This window comes from Lepidothrix coronata, unplaced genomic scaffold (genome assembly GCF_001604755.1).
Source record: "Lepidothrix coronata isolate B3197 unplaced genomic scaffold, Lepidothrix_coronata-1.0 Scaffold141, whole genome shotgun sequence".
Lineage (NCBI taxonomy): Eukaryota > Metazoa > Chordata > Aves > Passeriformes > Pipridae > Lepidothrix > Lepidothrix coronata.
Window position 1 is genome coordinate 1,665,152 of NW_016690321.1, and position 21,794 is coordinate 1,686,945.

The following is a 21,794-nucleotide window of genomic DNA, read 5'->3' on the forward strand; positions in this document are numbered from 1 at the left end:
CTCACAAGCCACTTGCAGAAATAAAGGAAGTAATGAATGGGTTTTGCCAGAGGAAGAGTTAGGAGAAAATAATTACAAACAGAGAGAGGCAGCATGCATATCCTCATGCTCCAGGGACATATTTGGAACAAGAAGCAGGGGACCCATGCAGTGCCGACTCTTACTAGAGGGTATGGTGACCCTTCAGCAAGGGAGTCCAGGAGGGAGTCCAGTTCTTCCCCAATGATGTCCCCATCTGTGAAGTCCTCCACGCTCTCAGGCACTGGCAAAGGTACACAGTCTGGAGATGGGAGCAAGCTGGCAGCAGGGAGCGAGGTAGGCAAGCCCTTTGCATCTGCGTCAGAGGGCAAAGGGGCCAGCCCATCATTCACAGGGATGGAGGCGGCCACAGGAGCCGGGAGGCACTGCAGGTCCATAGCGCAGTCTGTGATGAGAGAGAAACAGAGCCAGTCACCAGGAGAGCCTCTTGCAGGAAGCAAGCAGAGCACAGCCTGGCAAAAACAATATTGTACAACTCCACAAATCACAAAAACAAAGTATGCCAATTTTTTGAGAGGAGAGGCTCTAGTCTGAAGAGTACTTGCCCTTTCATTTTTGTTCCCACTCTCCAATGGCTCACCAATAGCTGAAATACATTCTAAGGGCCAGTGCCCAGTCTGACTGTCGGGATTTGGCAAGCAGTACAGTAACCAGGAACAACACAAAACCTGTGGCTGAGCAGTTACTGAGTTCACTATGGCCAGGACTAAAGGCCAGGGGCACATAATCCGATTTCTCTATAAGCCACCACCTGGTGTTTTCTTTAATGTTCCTCACTAAAGCATTTGGCAGAGATCACTGCCTTCTCTAGTCCTTGGAGCTTTGATATCTCAACTGAAAGCTCGCTTACTTGCATACACCCTCTCTAAAAACCCAGGCCTCCTAAACAGCAGAAGATAAACACAAGGCCCTGCTGAGAAGAGAGTCGGAGACTGAGTGCTCAGATCACGTTATGCTATCAATGTGTCCCCAGAAATCCCCATCAGACTCACTCGGCTGTCTTTACCCAGGTAAATTCCCTGCTCCTGAGTCCTTCCTGATGTCTGTAGCTGGGAGGTGGCTGCCCATACTCCCCCTCAACACGTGAGAAGCAAACATCCCCTTGGGAACTTGTGAGAGCCAGGAGAGAGGCAGTGATTTTCCCTAAGGCTTCTTTCCCTCTCCAGTACACTACTGAAATGGTAAGATGTTCCCATCATGCAATATAAACCTCTGTTAAATGAAGTTAAGTTACAAGCACATATTTTTCAAAGAAGAGCATTTTATTCTCAAAAAAATTAAAGGTTAAAAAAAAGAAGTTCGAATGTTAGAAATTTGGAAAATGCAGTATTACATTTGCAGTTCTCAAACCAAGCACCCAAACTACCTTAATTCTGCCCCTGTGTAGATGTCCTGGAATAAAAGAAAAGAAATAAGACAAAGATGCTACCTTCTCCACCCACATCCCAGAGGCTCCACTGTAGCTGCAATGGTCTAAGGTTATAAGCAAGGCAAAGTTTGGAAGCAGAGACAATAACTTTTATTAGAAAGACTGATAAGTTTGGGAAAGAAACTAGACAAGCTTTGGAGACACAAAACTTGATCCAGCAAGAAATGCCTCCTGTCTGCTCACTCAGTCCCCACAAGAACTCAGCCATCCCTTTGTAACTGGGACTGGGCGAGCGAGCCCTCTTACTGTATCTACAGCGGGTGTTCAGGGAGGAATGTGGTGGTGCCTTTCTTAGAGAGCTCAGCAAATAACCAATTGCAGCAAACCCCCAAGTCCTGAACAAAACAGCAGCAGACAACACACACAGGCAGGCCCCCTTATCTCTAGCCCCACCAGGAGCACAGCACCACCCACTGCAACCTTTCCTCCAGCATTTGTTGTGAGTGGTCCATGTGGATGGACCACAGCAAAGGTCACTGTACAAGGCACTGGAGGCCAAGCTGTGATAAAAGGCAGGGAAAGCAGGGGGAAGTGGCAAGGAACAGACTCAGGCACCCTCTCCACATCCTCAAGCATGTCATTGAAAGAACGCACATGTTGTACCTTATGGGATCCAACACAAGCTTTCAGTGCTGCAGCTGAATACATTTCCCACAGGCAGCAGCTCAAAGGCAGGCTGCATGTGTCCTTAGTTTTGCAACTGCCCCTCAGACCAGGCTCAGCTCCAAGCCCATGCCCCCTTTGCGATGACTTCTCTCGGCTCATGTCCCTTTGGTGCAGAACCCCCATCTGCTGGATGCACTGGAGCCAGCCATCCAGCTTCCCTCGGTGATGGCCTCAGAGCTGGCAGCTCAGCCAGACTCCCTGCAGTACAAAGGGATGGCTTGTGCCTTCCCATTTTTCAGATGTTTAAATCTGGAGTACTGTCAAGATCCCTGCAGAGGCCAACAAGAAGTTCAGAACACGCTGGAAGGGATAGGGACATATTCAGCAGGGAGCAAAAGGGTTCACGATGACAGGGCCCCAAAGGATCCAGCAGTTCAGACCTTCTCTGAGGAATGAATGAGGCTCTCCAGTTTCCATTCAGACTGGGAAGCAGAGAAAAGAGGCCCTCACACATCCTAAGAGGCCCCAAATCCAGAAAAGCTGAATGCACAACCAAAAGGCAGAGAATAACATGGGACCCCCCACAGCACAGTGCATGTGAAGGGCAAGGAGAAGAGCAGGGACCAACAGGTTCCACTACTTACAAGGAGCAGAGGGGAGATGTCTGCTCCCCTCTCTCTGACCACCCCTGTCATTCCTTCAGCCACTTCCTCCCACTCTCCTCTGTCCAATCTTTTTTCCCATCCCTCCTTTCCCATTCCTGCTTTCCTCAGGACACCCCATCTGCTGACCTTACCAGCCACGATGCACTTCCTGCATTCACCTAATGTTTGCTCCATCTTCAAAAAATAAAACAGCTTTTTTTGATGAGTAGATCACAGACACACACCCCCCTCCTGATTTCTGCCACTGCCATGACACTAAGCTCCAGGTATTTATTATAAGCTCAGTGAGGGTCTTGTCTATATGCTCCCACGAACCAAGTCTCAAACCAAGCCCTCCCATCTGGCAGCTTCTCTGGCCATACACGTGTCTGACCCAGAGGGGCAAGTACAGAGTTTTTAAAAGCCCAGTTTCTAGCTCCACTTCCCCAAACAGCAGTGGTTCCCTAGTGCATTAGCTAGCCAAAGGCCATACTGAGCCAGACCTGAGCCATGATCTCTGCAGAACAGGCTGAGTTAATCAGATCACTTCAAGCAAAACATGGAGGAAAGGGCTTGAAGAGTTTGGATCTCAAAACCAAACCAAACCAACAACAAAAAAAGCCCTTGCTAAAAAAGCTTTGGATCTGAAACCCTCAAGGTTCCCAGCACCCATAGCCCTCCTGGTGGCACACTACTCTCAGGGCAGGGGGATAACACATAATTCCAGTGCTTTCGAAAAGGTTTCCTAGCAGTAAAGGCTTTGTCTGCCTGAACTGCAGCAAAGGTGGCATGCTGCTCTTACACAAATCGTAATTAGATAAAGAGCTTACTGGACGCAGTCACTCTGTACTCTACAGTAGGAGTCCAATTCATTTCAGGACTGCAAGATAACGTGAAAAACTCTCCTTAATTCACAGAACTGGGTCTCATGATCACATGTAGCATTCAGCTGCTGAACTGGCATTCAACAGAAAACTAACATGTTTCCAAAAGCACCTTAACGATGAAATTAGTTTCTTTCTATAAAAAGAGCCATTGCAGTGGTAAGTCCTCACACTTACCCTCACACACAGGTAAGTGTGTTCCTTACTTTTTGAAGGAACAAAGAGGGATGTGCTCAGAGGCACAAGCTCAGTGCTCCAGCACACAACAAAGGGCAACACACTTAGCAAGCCTTTCTACAGGGGCAGAGTTAAGGTCACTTGTTTCACAGCATGAGAAAAGCAACCTTGTTAGCCCTCCTTCTGCTCCTCCTGGGTTCCTAACCCTGAACTCAGCTCTCCCTGGTCCCTCCCAACTCCTTTTGTTTTCAATTGCTCCACCTCAACATCTTGGAGTACAATACACACTCAAAGCACAAGCGGTGCCTACAACCTTAACTTCACTTTATCTGGACTGTTTTGCTTGGGAGCAGAGCTTCAGAAGCTTTGCCAAGCTTCAAGAAAGCACAACTGGAGAGAGCTGTGTATCTCAGCAGACCCTTTTAATTCCCAGATGTGTCTCTCACTGGGCCTGGCCTTTTCTGCACAAAAAACATTCCTGCTTTCCACCACCTTTCCCTCTTCCTTGTTACCAAAGCCAGGAGTGTGCAGAAGAGACACAAATGCAGGGATGAACCTCTCAGGCCTGCCAGTCTGGTCACATACCTTTCTGAAGCCACAAAAATCTGAGAAGAGGGATATTTTTACCTGTTTCGATGTCATCTATCGAACCCAATCCATTGGAAGTAGTCTGCAAAGAGGATGTAGGAAAGGGGAGAGAAAAATATTGTGATAAATGAATCTTTAAACAGATATCCACACTTCACAGATGAGATTCTTTACTACTACTAAATGCATATGATCCCTTCTTTTCCTTTATGGCCTCTTTCCTTGCTAGAGCAGTAAAGGCAATGAACTTTAAGAGGCCATTAATCCAAGGAACCTATTCGTTTTTACCTTCATCCGTGTACAAACCATTTTGCTGCAAAGGAATACCATCCCTGCACAATATCCAACCATTTGAATAAATCCATACATAGAGTAGGGTTTTTCATGTGTGGGTGAGAATACTGTGTCCCAAGTCCCAGGATGCATCAATCGGCCAGCCCACAGCATGGGAGGGCCGATTAGCCTGATCTTACGCAACGTTCCTTTTCTTAGTTCACATATTTTGTGATCTAAAAACCACAAACTTTTACAGCAAACTCAAAACAGGAAAATGTTTCCGCCAAGACAACTGCTGACTTGGAGCTCCAGGCAAGAAATAAATTGAGTCCATATTTTACAGAAACATAAACAGAGGTGTGCCTTTAGCTTAAACTTAAAAAGGCACAAGTAAAGCATTTGTCTTGAGATATTGCATCTACTACAATAGTTTTTGCACTACTTTCAATTCTTGCAAAAGGAAAGATTTTCAAATTAAAAACTAGGCACAACCATTAAAGAAAGCTGACTGGCCTTCATAGAAAGATGTGAAGGCAAGGCACTGAAGCATGAGAGGTAAACTAATTCTTTAGTATCCCACCTTATTGTACAAAATTACAATGCTTACAGTTTTATTGTTTGTTTGCTTTAAGGAGCAGTGTGAGCTACCAAACAGCCTGTAAAAACAGCAAGTGTTTAGTTTGTTTTTTTTTACCCAGTGTTAGAACAACGAAATCCGCAATTTCTTATATTTTACCTTAGCATTTGTACAGTGCCCTGGTCACCTGGATGTCCCAGGACAGTACAAAGAGTACATAAGCTGTGTATGCACCTCTCTCAGTACATCACAGCATTTAATTTGTATGTTTCTTCAGCGGTTGCACTTTCTGACTTTTACTTAGCACTGCTGTTAACTACATAAAAACTTGAAAATGAAAATTTATTTAAAATGCAAGAGAAAGCAAACATTCACAATAACTACGCAAAATGACCATTTTCAGTAATCTAATTACTGACAACAAAAATGCTGTCACTAGAAATATTTCCAAGGAAATTAATTTCCTTGAAAATATTCCTTAAAAGTGGAATACTAATTAATACAGTTCAATCCTAAAAGATCATTATAAATTTGCATGTAAACAAAACTGCAAAGCATTCTAGTAACACAATCCATAAAGAGTAACAACCACAGGATGCAAACTCTACCTGGTTTGATAAATTGATTGATGTGCCATTACTGAGTAGTGAGAATGTTTCCAATTCCTGCTGCAAGGAAGAGAGAGGTTTCAGAGCAGAATTCAGCCCATGAATGCTCATAAACTAGGCAAAGCTGGGTTACAATAGAGTTTCCTTCCAGGCATTGCCCCAAAATAAAAGCTACCCCAAAAGGCTGTGACACAAGGGTACATGTTCCTTAACACTAAAAAGGGACATAAATTTGTTCTGTACACCTCAGAACGTCTGACACAATCAGGAAGCAAAAAACTTCCCTGAGGAACAGAAGGTTGTTTCTTTTTATTAAGAAATTACTATTTTAGGAAGGCATTACAGTGTTGGAATGAAAGCTGGAAGTCAACAGAAGAGATTGCAAAGTTATCAAAATACCAATCACTAAATTTCAAATAATAAAAAGCATTTCAGAGTTTTTAATTTTTGTATTTCTCACACACAAGTGGTTTAAGCCCATCTCAACTGAGTAACATGACAATACCAAAAAAAGGCAGCAAGGCCAACACAGCGAACAGCTACAAAAAGTATTTCTGCAAAAAGCTTCCCTTTCTTTGAGACAGAATCATTTGGGAGTGTTGAGAGCTTCTACAACATCAAGGAGTTTTTGTCAGGGTAGGAAAATCACATGTGAAGTTTGTCAGGGAAAGGATTAAAACTTTATAGTCAGATTTACCCAAAAGCTCTCTGCAAACTTAATGCCCACCAATCACTCCACTTCATATTACAAAGGTGCCCCTCTGGAGATGGAACGCTCTGGTTGATTAAGACACCACCGCGCATGGGGCCGAGGATGCGAATGAAAACGTCAGCCTCCACTACCAGCTTATGTTCCCCGTTTCTGACAACAAAATCCATGACCAAGGCAGCTTTATGGGAGAGCGCTAGCAGTGGCCTGACGCCCTCTAGCTCCATCGCAGGGTACACATTTAAACACCTACAGTACTCCAATTACAGCAGCAGTTCCTTGCAGAGCCAAGTTACAGATCCAGCCAATGGTGTTAACTAGTGGACCCAGGACTCGCTTTTTGCCTCCTTTCCTGGGATCTGACCGGATGTGTACCTGCTGCTCTCCCAAAGCGCAGGCCTTTCCCCCACCACAAAGTGTACACAGGCTAGCAGCCTGCAAGAGGGTTGGCAGGGTGGTGTACATGTGTCTGTAACTGCAGAGCAGCACCTCCCAGTTCTGCAAAAGTAAATCTGCATGAGCCAAAGGATACCCTCTAACTAAAAAGAAGTCATACCTGAGGTCTTTTGTATGCTTTTCGAACCCTCAGTCCCAGCTTCTGGGCAAGTTCCTGTCCCAGTTGTGTGACGCTTTCATCCTGGGGACAAAACCATTGACAGGACACTTTCAGTTTTGTGGCACACAGAATGAAATAAAGAGGAAAGCAGTTATGCACACTGGGCTGCACCAAGAGGCCTCAATTTTTTTAGACAGCAGCAGGTGGGCAATTCCCAGAGCAGCCCTAGGAGAGTCCAGGCAGACCTCAGCGTTCTTGTCATTGAGTCCTGCCAAGATGCTGCAGTTGCACCAAGAGCTCTGCCCTACACTCTGCAGAAGTCCAGAGTGAATATTCAATGCTGCAGAAGATCAGAATCAAATATCTGCTTCCAAAAAAGCACCCACTCTGCAAAAGCAGGGTTTATGAGTCCTGCTGGCAAGATGGTTGGAAGAGCTGCCAAGGCTGGCTGCTAGGGGCTGATACAGCTTCTTCAAGGTCTCCATGCCTGGGAAGGAGCCTGCATGTCTTCCCTCTCTGCTAGCTGCAGAGTTAATAATCAGTTTTGATATGCAGACTATATTCACTATCCTGTTTTACTTGTTTGTTTGTTTCTTTGTTTTTAAAGATGAAACCAAGTCTCAGTTTCCAACTTACTAGCTAGAAGGCATTTTCACTGTCTTCAGCTCCAGTGAAACTGCCTCAGCTTAGTCAAGCAGATCCTTTAGCTTTCCTCATTGTGTGCCATTTACCACCCTCCCTGCCCAGTGCCCATGCCCACTCACACACCACCATGGGCTTTCTGCCCACAACCTTCTTAACTTATACCAGTAACTGTTTCCTTCTGCTTTCCTCTCTCTCCCTGTTCACAAAAATATCAGAGTACTTTAACAGTTTCTTCGAAGAAGAAAAAAGTATCTGCCAACCTATTGTGATATCCCTCTATATTCCAACATTTCCTCCCTCATCTCCAATCTTCTCTCTACTTGTCATGCTGGTCTTTCCAACCTCCTTCTCCGTGCAGGTTCAGTCCTTTCCCTTTCAACACATGACAAGCCTCTGGTTCTTCCAGCCCACACTATCACTAACTTTTCCCTTCAATTTGGAGTGCCATTTTTTGATTGTATGCACTCCCCCACACCCTCAACATGAGTTGTCACTGTCTTCTCTGAACTCAGTGAAGACAAAATCTAACCTGTCCATTTCCTCTTCTAAAACACCCCATACCATACAAAAAAAAGCATATCACAGAGGAGTATTAATTTCACCATGCTGAGTACTTCTGCAAAGTAGCAGCACTGAGTATCTGCACCCAGAAATAAGTTAACTCTGCTAGACAGTGAGCCCACTGAGTGGCAGACCCTTCATCAGTGAAGTTTAAAGACAGGCTCTGTTTTGACAACAAAGTTCTCAGCAATGACAGCAATGCAAGATGGAAATATCCATGTGCTCCAGAGGGTAATGGAAACAAGAGTGAGATGATGACTTGTCTTTGATGCAGAGAAAGTTTATGATTTCTGTTATCAGGTAATAAGAAAATGGGGTATGCTAATTTACAAGATTGAATTGTTTAGAATAGAGAATGCAGATCATTCAATATGGAGTTTATTAGGCTGAACTTTCCTGCCATAGGGAAGTTTGATAAACTGTCTGCAGACCACAATGATTGTAATGATAATAATGGGAGCAATGTAATCATAACAATATGGTTAAAAACTAAATTAAATTAAGTGGCTCAACTGCAATGTGAAATATAGGCAGACATGGCTTTATGTAAACACATACATTAGATGCTTTTGTTAATAAAAGGGCTTGTTTAAAAAACAGTTCTTCATCCCCAAAGGTGATACCTTCAATATGTTTTGGTCACCCTGTTCTGCCAAGTCAAAGAAACTAGAATTTACAAACTATACAAAAGGAATTACTACCTGCTAACAAGACTTTCAAAGACTGATTCTATAACATAATAATAAATGAAAGTTAACTTCTTCTGTGGAGGTAGATGCATTTTTCTTGTAATAGCATTACAGTGATGGATCAGAACCAAATTTAGCAAAGGTTCTAGTGCTTACTAGAACCTGTGTAATCAGTCTGGTTTCCTGTTCAATATTTGGCCTAAGATGATGCTCAACAAAAGCATTATCAGGAAAATATTTAGGTCCTAGTATATGCAGATAGGTCCCTTTGCATGCAAAAATTTACACACCTGTGAACACAAAAATAACTATGACATGTGATGTCAAGGACAGTTTTGCATGTTCCTCAAGAAATAAAAAGCTTTTTTAGCTTGCCTTAGCAATCAGTAAGTAAACCGTGAGACATTTTTATCCAAAACAGGAAAACTATATGTTTTCCTTCCAAAGCTCCAATTCCCACTTGTCCCATGCTCCTAGCCATTCCCATTAGAGATATAAAAGCAGCCAATTAAAACATTCTTATGGCCTCAGTTCACATTTTGTTAGGGTAGGGTTTTGCTCTTCACAAACAGGCCACTGAACCTGCTGTCACTAACTGGTGTCTCTGGCTGGCGCTATCTTTAGAAGTGACTTGGACTGAAGAAACATGGGAGGACAAACATCTTTGAATCAGAGAGACAGAATTTCTGAGCATAAGCATGCTCTCAGGAACAGCCAAGCTTCTTCTTCCACTGTCCCCTGGCCTCACACTAAGCATGTTGCAGAGAGGAAGGTTGTGAGCCACAATACTCAAGCTGAGTTGTATGTCAAAAACTTACATGTGGGAGGGACAGCAAGCATCGGCTATTGCACTCATACGCTTCTTTGTGTCTTCCAAGCTCATTTAAGGAGCGGGCTTTCCGGAATAGCGCTCGTATGTTCTCCTTGTCAAGACTTAAAGCCTTCTCGCTGTCTTCCAGTGCCTTCTCATACAATCCCTGCATGGAGGAGACCACCTGGAGTCAGATGTGGCACAGCAGACTAACTCCTCCTTGTGTGTGAATACAAACGTTCTCTCTCTCAGCAGAAAACAGGAATATAAATGGCAGTTGGAAGTACACATTTATTACCTCGTGCACCGACCAGTGTACAAACACATCTACATCAACAGAACATTTTGTTAAATCCTGCAAACCTCAAAACACTTCAAAGTCAGTGAATGACAGAACTAAGGGTGCTTGAGCAACCTTATCTTCTCTCTCCCTCTACCTCGGCCATGTTACACTTGGCAGTCTTTAATTATGTGACCACTTGCAAATTTTCAGGGGACAGCCTCATTATGAACAGGATGGACCTGCTCTGGAGTTGTGCCATAAAGGAAAGCTGTTATATGTCTTAGTAAAATGGAAGCCTTTTAGAGCCTGAGTATTTCAGAATCTTCTCCATGTGTGTGCTGAAATTTCTTCCAAGACCCAAAGCCTTCTTACTATCTTCCAGTGCCTACTTGAGGAGGCAGGAGCCTCCAGAGCAATACTCAAACAGTGTTCCAGAGAAATGCTTGCTCAGCACTGGAAGATACTGGATTGTACTAACTCCTCACCAGTGTGGACCAGAACTGCACTGTCAGTACCTTAGGCCCTCCATCACATCCTTCCTCTGGTCTCGCAAGACACAGTGCAATAGTGGGGTGATATCAGCGTTTTCTGTGTGTCGTCATCTCCTCCAGTGTTTGACCAGGGAGCGGACAAAACCAACTGAAATCCCTCCTGACATCTTTTCCAACTGCACAGCACTGCAACTGTGATGTCCTCCCTGGCTCCTGAGGATGACTTGGGAAGGCACTCACCATGGCAAAGTAGCAGGCAGCTCGGTTGACATGTAGCTTGCAGAGAAGTTCCTTTGGGATGGTCACCTCGTCAGAGGCTGCATAATCTGCCACATTCAGCCCTTCTACATATTGTACCAGTGAAAGTTTGAAATCCTTCTCTCGAAACAAATCATTGCCCTCTGCAAACAAGTTTCTCACCAGCTTCTGCAAAAAGGCCTGGGCAGCAGGGAGAGAACAAGTAAACAAGTGGATATTCAGAGACAGGAGAGACTTCCCAATTTCCCATTCCTTTCCACATGTTTTAGCAAATTTCTTGCCCACTAAGATACTCTTGCCTTCCCACCCTCACGTAAAACATCAATTTTTTTGGTAGAGGAGAATGATCCAGTCAAATCCCCATTCTTCTTGAACACTCAAATGTCTTCTCCTTTCCCTGAAAGTTGTCATTGTCAGAACCTTAAAACTTTAAGTCACAGACAAATTGTGACAGACCATCCCACGTTCCTCACTTTTGGTATGTAAACTAATGGCTGTGCCACAGAACAGATCTTGCTATCCAGAGGGCTCCCAACCTCAGTAAACAAATTCTCCATTACCTCATAATCTTCTTGACTTAGGGGTAATGTGGACCTGAAAAAAAAAGAAGAGAAAATACTCATGAAACAGGCATTCATGCAAACAAGGGCTTTTGTCTCATGAAGGAATCATCTTTCTGGTCCTCTGTTGATGATCTCAGTTACTGAACATTTTATCACTGAAAAGGCAGCTGAGGCAAAGAGAACACAGTTGGGGAGCATTAGACCATTATGCTCAGTAATGGTCACAGTGATGTCAAGTGTTGGTCAGGTCTCAAAGGGACTTGAAACTAGAGGAATCTTATTCTCAGTTATTTTCTGTGCAATGTGTCTGTAACGTGTCTTCAATCACCTAAGAAACCACATCTTTGACAAGTCATGTGAGAGACTGTCAAGAAGAATACAAGTGTATTTTATGTGCATCTGGCTGTAATGAGAGGAACCAGATTGGCACTGAAAGACCTCCTCAAATCCTTTGTGAAACCAGAGACATACAGTGATACATGCAATCACTTTCCTCTGCCTTAACTTAGCCACATGCCTTTGGGTCTACCCCACAAAAGGAAGGGAGAAAACAATGCAGGTTTAGGAGGCTATTTAACTCCAGCTCTGTTGGCCAAGGCTGTGCCACAAAACTGGCAGTGCTTGTGTGGGTAACACCTACCCCACAACAGCACTGAGACTTAGGAGAAAGGTTCTGTTCTTCAAATTGGACCATCCAAGTAATTCAGGCTTGGTCCCCGTATATTTATTTTTCCTCTTCAAGGAGAAATCAATAGGCTCTAGAGGAATCCTTAGCACCTTTCATAGCCTTTTTCACCTGCAGTGCATACATGGTCTTACTGGTTACAGAATAAACTTTTTTTAGATTTCATCTGATCACCATCTACTCCTTAAAATTAAGTACAGGAAATGTCATGACTTTGTAAGAAACATTCATGCTGCTTATAAACTTGGGCTATCTCTTTTGCACCAAAACAAACCAACAAACGGCACTGCCCCTGGTTCAGAGTTCAAGATACACTCCAGATGCATGAACAACACCTCAAATTTCTAAATTATTTTCTTCCTAAGAATCTTGTGCATTTTTGTAAATGCTACCAAAATAAACCTCACAATTGCCTCTCTGAAACTGAGTTATCAGCCCCATTTAGTCTCAGACTGCGGTGAAAATATCATGGCCACACCACAGGATATAAATATCTAACATGGAAGATGTGGGGGTTTTTCCTACTGTAGAGGCACAGACTTCAGCCACACTAATTGCAGGATGCAAAGCAGTCTTAAGAAGAACCCATTACTCACCATGGAACCTGGACCTGAGTTGGAGGCCCTTGCTAACTCAAACATTGGAGGGAAAAAATACTACTGTATTTTATAAGGAAGTACTTGGACTTTTATCTATTACATAAGCAACCACTTTAAGCTCTAGAAGGCCACATGATATTCATAGAACAGTGACCTGAGGCATCTACCAGGCTGGCAACTGTAAAGGAGCCCAGATAATCTGTTTCTCCCATAGGCACCGTATGGGGTACCTAACAAGTTATCTACCTTGCTTTCCCCACCTACAGAATTGAAACACTATCTCTCTTCCTAAGAAAGGTGGGATAACCTTGTTGAGAGAGCACTCGGAGATCTTCATGCTGAAGATGAAGTAAGAAAGTCCAAGTACTATTAGCATTATGCTGACTATAAAAATCATCCTGGAAATGCAATGGAGGGTAAAACCCAAGGAAATTAAAATGTCAGAATTTAAAGCTTAGGGAGCTGGCAGGACAAGAAGCACCCTGAAAAATCTCTTTCCCATGCAGAAACCCCAAAGCAGTGAATAGGAAGAACTCAGTTCCTGCAATCCTCAACAGAAAGACAACTGCCTCCAAATCTGCAGGGAACATTGAGGTTGTCCACTTACTGAATGAACTGAAGTCCTTTCTCTATTTCTTGTTTTCTCTTCTGTCTCTCCATTATACTTGCTGTGGAGAAAGAAGAAAAAGAAACAACACAAAATGAGTCATTTTAGGTCTTGTTGGCAATTAAACAGCACAGTATTTTGTTTGTGTCTGAATTTACTACTAACAAAATGTTCCAGAGCAGATGCCCTGAACACCAAAGCCCGTGATTTATCCACGCTACAGATACAGAACAGCAAGCAGCTCACTACCAAGTATCTGCTTTTTCTCACATGCCACTGATAGGATACATGGGCAAAGAGGAATTACTTCAATTTGAGCTCTGTACTTAGGCTGCCAGTACATAAAGCAATGGGAACCAACTGTTATCATGATTGCCTTCTAGGAAAAAGAAAAAAACCCCAACAACATTTTCTCTGCAGTGGTAGTCATTCCAGGAATTTGTGCTGAGACCCTCCCATGTAAGCAACTCTGACCAGTATTTACCTGGGACAGATTTAAACTGGTTTACTTCACAGCATATGAAATAAGTAATCTACATAAGGTGTATGGAGGAACACCACAAAGAGAGACAAAGGAAGAAGATGGAATTGCTTGCCATGGTCCACATAAAAGGGCAGCATTGAATCTATGCAATGAGGATTTCATGCTGAAAATCAGCAGGCTAGAGCAGTACAGACTAGGGAATACTCTTTTGGAGAGGGAAAGAGCCCCACCCTGCAGAGTTTTAAAGTTGGGGTGGGCAGTGCCTCAGGAAGGCTCAAGAGAGAGTTATCCACACTTAGAGACAACTATGGGCACAGTAACTTTTCTGGTTTTGACCAAATCCAGTCTGATCTCTGCAAGCACAGACAAATAAGTAGTATGATGGAGCCATTTTGGAGTTATGATGTTTTTCTCACCTAAAACAGGCTTGAATCACATCATGAGCTTCATCCCTTGCAGTTTGGAAGCAAATTTTGGAATGGCTTCTCCCTGACCTTTCTCTAAGGTACACAGGTCTGTCACACAAGAAAAGAATAACAAAGGCAAGAAAAGATGGCACTTTGTGCCAAAATAGAGTTGCTAGTGACAGCAAATTTCACATCAACCAGCTGCGACCACAAATGCTCAGCATTTGAGGAACAGGAACTTGGGGACAAAAGCAGCAAGCACAGAAACACTGAGATAAGGTGCAGATGAAGACACTGTGCCTTCTCAGCATGGGATTGCCTCTGAAGAGATCACGGTAAAAACTAATATCTCTAACTCTACACTACAACAACGTGGAGAACATTAGCACCCAGTTCCCTTAATTCCCTTCACCCACCATCCCTATCATTCTAAGATATCCTGCGGTATCTATGGCACATTCAGTCTGGAACGGGGTGAAGAGGCCTTTAAGGTACATAAAAATCAATCCTGACAACTCAGCAAGCCCTTATTGATTGTTCTCTGTGCCACACAAAATGTAGAATTGACACCTGCCCTTTACGAAGAAGGAGAGTTGGGGGAAGGGGGAAAGGCAGGAGTGAAAGAAAGCCCAGAAAAAAGTGGCAGCAGAAGGAAGCAAGAGCTTGAAAGTGACACTGTGCAGTTTGTAAGTCATCAGACATTACATTTGGGAGCAATCTGGTTCGAGCAGCAGGTAGAAGATTTTAAGCAGTTGCATTTGGAACAGGATGGGCAGCACAGGAAGAAAAGGAAAGCCAACTGACAAGGTGAGTTATGATCAGCATCTCTACAAAGGCTCTCAACAGAAGTGATGGAGAAGAGCTGGTATACTTCAGTACAACACCAACAGAAGGCCTGGAATGATTTATAAATACCCTGGATCATGAGCAATCAGGAAGAAACAAGGAAATTTAACAAGGAGACTGTGGGGTTAATATGATCACTAATGCTACAGGCAGACAGGCTTGAGGGGTAGAAAAAAAGACAGAGGCAATTCATTTGATATTTCTCCTTGTACGAGATTCTGCAAAAACAGATACAGTAAGAGAGAACAGACAAGAGGAAGAGCAGCAGTAGAAACCATTTCCACACAGACTGCAGTGAAATACACAAAAGAGGACAGAGCAAACCCAGAGCACTGTAGAAGAACCTCAAAGGCCATCAAAGACAAGAGCGGGTAAAGTCACCATGGGAAATGACAAGAGACAAACTGGAAGGGGGAGAAAAGAAGGCAAAAGAGTCAAGTGGACCCTCATGGGGAAAGCATGGGGAGGAAGGAGGGATTTCCAGCTGTCTGGTCCCTGAATAGGTCCCTGAAAGGCTTGAAGTGCTCCAAATAGCCCCACTTTAGACTCCCACCTATTGCATCCTCTGTTTGTGGTCTAGGAGCTCCATTTCACCCGAGGTCCATGTATACTGCCTTGTCTGAGCTATACTGTGGGTGAACCTCTCCTCACTCCTACTTCTAGGACAAACCTATGACCTGCACCACAGACAGCTTGTCTATGGTCCTGTCTATGGCACATTTCATGAAGCATTGTGTCTAAGAGCCCTTTTTTTCCCGCCCACCAAATCTGTCTGTCCAGACTCAAATTGTCAGCAGAATTGAAATCCAAAGTATTTATATCCCCACTCCATCTCCTACTGCTGGACTCACTGTTGGACCCTGGACTCGATTCACAATCTCATCTTCTTTGGGACTGCTGATGGACCGTTGCTACTGGCATCTAGTTCTGATTGCACTGTTCAGATATGATGGGACTGTACCCTAGTGAGTGACAGCTTTGCTGGTGACTGTCATCAAGTGGTGGCTACTCACTTGTCCTTCCATGGAGGAGCAGCCCTGCTCTTGCTGCTCCCTGAGCCATGAGCCATGAGCCATGCTGGAGAGAACAAAAGTCAGGGAAGTGAAGCAGCAGACCACAGATCTGATGAAAAGGGACATTATTGGTGACTGTGGGGAGAGCAGTTGAACACTGGCTGGTCATCACAAAGTCAACGGCTGCATTCCAAAATGCTGTGGCACACCTTTACAATTGTGTATATCCACAAAACAAATCGCCACCTGGATAAGCTTCTGATATGCACAGTCTACTTCTGTTCCTGAGCTCAGCTTTTAAAACACTCTACAAGAAGCGAAGAAGAGATCAGTACCTGTTCTCACGGCTACCCTGACCCCACTGCTAAAACATCCCACACAGTAGGATGTGGGCATGTGTTACAATGAGAACTGATTACTGTTGCTTGCCCACAGAGCAGGGCATTCAAACACTACTGACCCAAACCTGGAGTGCAGCCAAAGCACTACAGGGAATGGCTCCAGAACGTCTCCTTTCTAGAGTTACCCAACACTTCTTGCATCCCAGAGCTCCCCTTCTGTTTTTTCTCTCCTCACTACCACTGCCACTGCATCCAGCATGAACAACTCCACCTTGCTTCCTGTGGATGGCTGACCAACCTATTGCATCTCTCTAAGTCCCACAATACACGGCTACAGTTTGACCCTTGCTACAAAACTCTCATAAAAAACAACCCTCTGTGTTTACTGCATGCTGTTTACTCTCTGCAGTCCTACCCTCATCTTCAACAGTAAGTGTTCTTCAACCCAAAACCTTCCATTGCCTTCTTTAAACATAAACCACAGGCCTGATCTCCCTTCTAGACTGCTGCTCTCTGATACTGCTCCACATTCCTCTCTCCTTGCAAGTGGATGACCAGCTTCCTCTGCTGAAGTTCTGTCATACATTCAGGCTTATGCCATGACTTTTCACATAAGACTCATCTCCTCATGGCAACACCCTCAAAATGCACACCACATGCTGCTGCCCCAACAACTTTTTGCACACCTCTCAGGAACAACTACTTTTCCCTTTCAATGTGACTTCACACCAGCATCCTCCTTCACACTTGGCAGACCCCTCCCCTGTCCTGCCTGCCCCAAATACTGCTGAAGGCTGCCATTCAGACTCCTTGTTTTGCTATTCACACTTCCTTCCCCACCACAGCAAACTCAGTCGCTTATGTCTCCCCTCATCATTCCAGCCTCTCTGCCTGCTTCATTCAACCCTCGGACCAAGCTGCACACTCGATACACCGGCAAATCCAACATGTAGCAAGCCATCCATATGTGCAACACTTCAGTTCTGCTGCACACCATACCACAGCTACTGCCTAATTAATTTTAAGCACAGAGCCTGTTTAGCTTTTGTTTTCTCTGTCTTTTAAATATTTTTAGAAACACAGCAGAAAATATTTCATGAAGCATTGTGTCTAAGAGTCCTTTCCCCCCCCCCAAATCTGTCTGTCCAGATTTGTCTACTCAAATCACCAGCAGAATTCAAATCCAGAGTATTTATATCCCCACTACAAAGCTCTTATCCTTTCAGTCTGGAGACATTTATCCTCTCTGGTCCAGCATCTAGAGAGAACTTTATTCACAGTTTGTCAATGAGTTACAAACTATTTGCCAGACAGAAATAAAATGCTGCAGACAGGCAAAATGGTTTTCTTGTCTTCAGAAGAAAGCATGAGCCAATAAACTGGGTGCCTGAATCACAAACTGGGTAGATATGCTCTAGATAGGCAGATCGGTAGGGACACTATGAGATGACCAGAAAGATTTGTATTTAACTTATCAAGGACACAGGTGTTCATAACCCTGCCAGAGCTGAATTTGGGCAAAGTTTTTCATATTGTATTTATGGGATGACAATGAGTTCACACTTGACTGACTTCCAGGCTTTGACTGTAACATTTCAGCCAGAAATAAATACACTGAAATGTAAGCGGCAGGTTGTAGAACTGAGACTGGAGCTTCTGAGGAAAAAGGCTCCAGGATGCACTGGTCTGCAACATGGGAGTTTTTCACTGGCTGCAGTTTGGCCATCTCAGTGGTGCAGCAGAATAGGTACCTGAGCACATGTCAAGCAAAGGACAACCTGCAAAGCCCATTACAAAATTGGGCTCTTGCTCACTCCTGCACCTGCTTTCTACCATGCCCCACTCCCTGGGTTTGAGTGCTTCTCACAGCCAACAGCTCTAGGATTCCCCACCATCACATTGTGCCCACCAGGCCTTACACCTCCATCCCTCCACACACCAGCCATCCCAAGGTACTTCCATGGCTGCCGTCTCACATCCCAGCACCCCACTAGTGCCACTGCTGCTGCGCAACACCACTGGGGTCATCGGGGTGCCACCAGCTTCACTCAGCAATATTCACTGCACCCAGTGAATGCAGAGCAAGGTAGTGACAGCCCCCTCACTCGTCGCTTGAAAATGAAAGCAGTGACCATAAGTTTCCCCAGGAGGGGGACGGCAGTGGCAGCTAAAGCCTCAAGAGACCACTCCAGCCACTGACACCCCATTTTCTGTTCCCTTCATCCTTGTGCTCCACAAATAACACCCGCGTGTACCACAGGCCACCCTCCCTCCTGCCCCCACCGCAGCACAGCCAAGGAGCGAGGAGAGGGAGTTGGGGTGACACTGCCCGTCCCTCGGCCACTTGGTGTCGTGCCCACCTAGCTCGCCCTCCTCTGCCTCATTTGTAAAACTAAGTCCCAGGGCTGTTTCCCACACGCATGGCGCGCTCGCCTCCTCCCCCCAGCCATCCACAGCACTAGGCCGCCGATCCCCGGCCTTGCGTAGAGGCCGCCACTGACAGAGGCGCCACCTCGGCCGGCCTGGGAGGAGAGGGGCCGGCGGCGCCTTCCGCGCCCCCGCGGCTCTCCCGGACGCCGGCACCCCAGCATCCCCACCACCCCGGCCCCGCTGGCAGGGGTCTCCCGCGGCAGGAGACCCCCAGGCTTCCCCGGGAAAAGGAAAACAAACCAAAACATACTCTTTCTCCTTCCCCAACCCCCCATCCGCTTAAATAAAAATCACACATCTCCAGAAGTCTGGGAGGCGGCTTTAAGAGGAAAAAAAAAAAACCCAAAATACCCCCAAAAAACACAAACCGAACCCAAACCACATAACGTCCCCTGCCACCCGGAAACTGTCTAAAACATTAAAGAATTAAAAACAAACAAAAAACCCAAACAAAACCAAAACACAATCTTCTTATTTGATAAACTTTAGAAGCCCCTACGGAAGGTGCATCTAAAAAGCAATTCCACAAGGGCTTCTCTGCGGTTTCATGGGGTTTGTACCAAACAAGAGGGGGAAACTGCAGCCTAAATACAGACCAGAACACAGATCTCGAACCTACAAACCCCAAACAGGCACAAACGCGATTAATACTAAGTTTTCCATATAAACCCAGGGGCTTTTCCCCTAGCTATCCAATTTTAGACTACTACCACATTTTTTTCCAGGGGGTGGGATTAGGATGTCTGACAATTTTTTTTTTTTTTGCAAACCCCATATTTTCGGCGGAAGAGGGGTTAGCTTCAAAATCTCACTCGTATTATTTCTCACTTTTTTTTTTAATTTGCAATTACACAACGTTTCATCTATGCATATACTGTCTGAAACCTTTACTTTCTAATGAAGCAACATCCAGATTTTCTTGTTTCTCAAGTACACCGCTTTCTACATACACAAACACACACACATACAGAATTGGTTTAAGACAAAAATAATCCCCCCAAAATAAAAATAAAGGACTCACCTCTTCTCGGGTTTTCCCCCCCACACTATGTGTAAACTTTCCTTGATAAATGGTATTGTATTACTAGAGATATTATTAATGTATTATTACTAGAAGTAATAATAATAGTAAGTGCTATTTAATTACAGAAGGCAGCATTCTGCTTCTGGATCGGCTGCCCCTGCAGCTCCCTCCATGTGCCTCCTGATCTCTTTACTTTCATTTCCAGGTCTCGCTCTCGCTCGCTCGCTCGCTCTCAGCTGCACCAGCAAGAGAAAATGCCTCTCTGCATATCCTCTGGGCCCTAGAGGCTACCGCTTTCCATTACAAAAATTCACAGATCTTTCCCTTGTGGCTGGTTTTGAGATTCCTTAAGGTGAATTAGGCTTTAAAAACAACAACAACAAAAAAACACGGGAAAAACTCCCCCGATTCAGCAGTCGACTCTCCATTCTAATTTTAATGCAACATTTTTTTTCTTCCTGGTTGTCTTTGCTGATATAAAAAATATACCCCAAAAGAAAGAAAAGCTGCGTCTGCAGAGGGATTGCATACATATGAGTGCAGCAATGAACTGAATTATGAGACACCCCTCGGAATTATCACATATGTGAAGCAGTGACCCTTTTGCCCACCCATATATATATATATGTTTGTTGGACGGGGGCCAGAGCCATTGCTTATGGCAGAGCAATTATCTGCTCCAGACAGACCTTACTTACTCCACCCTGCACTGCTGAGGCGGTTCCCTGTAAATAACATCTTCTGAAAACGTAAATCTTTGGGTGGAAAGGAATACCCACTGCATATATGTGTGTGTGTGTATTAATATTACATTTTATACCGTTGCGTATTATACAATCTACAAATATCCATAATATACATACACACATATATTACATATGTGCATATGCACATATATTTTTCTATATTATGTTATATTATATTTTTATTTTTATATGTTATGTTATATTATATTTTATATTATTTTTGTTATTTCATATTTTATATTTATGTATACACATGTGAGTTTAGGCACTTTTTTGGAACCAGATTTTTGCCTTATTTTCATCCCAAATCCCTCAGTATTTCCAGAAAATGGAATCTCCACAGCCGTCCACGCCAGCAGAGCCCCAGGAACAGAGCTGCTGGTGGGAAGCAAAAGAGGCCCAGTGGGCCATGTTGTTATATCATGGGAAATGGTTGTGAAGACACAGATACACAGACCACCTTGGATGGGGAGATTCACTCATCCCTGCTCGGCTCCTCTGTCACTAACTTAAAATAACTTTCTGAAATGAGTTTTATGATCAGCTCCCAGTAGAGCCTCCCTGGTAGAACAGGTTTTCCTCCCCCTAAAGGATTCTACCATCAGGTTAATCATTTCCAGACTGACACTGGTTTAAATTACCAGCTTTTTTCCAATGTAATCAGTGACATGTTTACTCCTGAGTGTCTCACTTCTCTATTTACAGTGACCCACAAGAGTGTCACTTTGTGCTTTGCAGCTAAGCAACTCCAACAAGATTCAAAGGCAGGTAGAAGGTAACATCTGAAGTGTACTAAACTTGTTTAATATTTAAAACATGTTGAGCAGAAAAGGAAAGACTTTATTATACTGAGTAGAATTGGCTTCTGGCAGCTCTGTCAACACAATAAACTGATAAATTTATGAAATATAGGCTGTGAATTGTATAATGTACCATACGACACTGGAGGACACTGTATAATGCTCTTCACAATATTTTATCACAATGCACTTTTTTAAGATATTGATTATGATCCAAAGATTGAATCCATAGATAAGACAATATTTATTTTTATTATCTCTTCAGGAGATTTGTTACCCCTTATTTTTAGACAGTGACAGCGTGACAATGAGTGGAGTCTAACCAAGCTGGGCCTCTGGTAGAAGCTGCTGGGCAAAATGTATATTAAATTACAAACCCTGTGGAGGGATAGTTTTGGGCAGAAGAAAGGTGGAGCAG

General features: G+C 44.1%; 1 protein-coding gene across 10 annotated transcripts in view; it reads right to left on the bottom strand.

Moving 5' to 3' along the window:
• The window catches only part of ZC3H7B (zinc finger CCCH-type containing 7B), a 45,574-nt gene extending 25,303 nt beyond the window's left edge, over window positions 1-20,271 (bottom strand). Inside the window, exons 1-9 of one of the 10 annotated variants that reach the window (XM_017827655.1) lie at window positions 19,828-20,271; window positions 13,286-13,346; window positions 11,392-11,425; window positions 10,814-11,011; window positions 9,807-9,965; window positions 7,094-7,174; window positions 5,829-5,885; window positions 4,407-4,449; window positions 165-424 (exon numbers count right to left, since the gene is read on the bottom strand). In XM_017827655.1, coding sequence (XP_017683144.1) covers window positions 165-424; window positions 4,407-4,449; window positions 5,829-5,885; window positions 7,094-7,174; window positions 9,807-9,965; window positions 10,814-11,011; window positions 11,392-11,425; window positions 13,286-13,338 — 885 coding nt within the window. In that variant the 5' untranslated portion in view covers window positions 13,339-13,346; window positions 19,828-20,271. Of the gene's footprint in view, window positions 1-164; window positions 425-4,406; window positions 4,450-5,828; window positions 5,889-7,093; window positions 7,175-9,806; window positions 9,966-10,813; window positions 11,012-11,391; window positions 11,426-13,285; window positions 13,347-13,534; window positions 13,554-14,185; window positions 14,287-16,035; window positions 16,057-18,736; window positions 18,820-19,056; window positions 19,076-19,827 lie in introns of those variants that run through there. The other 9 variants (XM_017827651.1, XM_017827650.1, XM_017827654.1 and 6 more) reach the window with 9 other exon arrangements.
• Window positions 20,272-21,794: the final 1,523 nt, after the last annotated feature.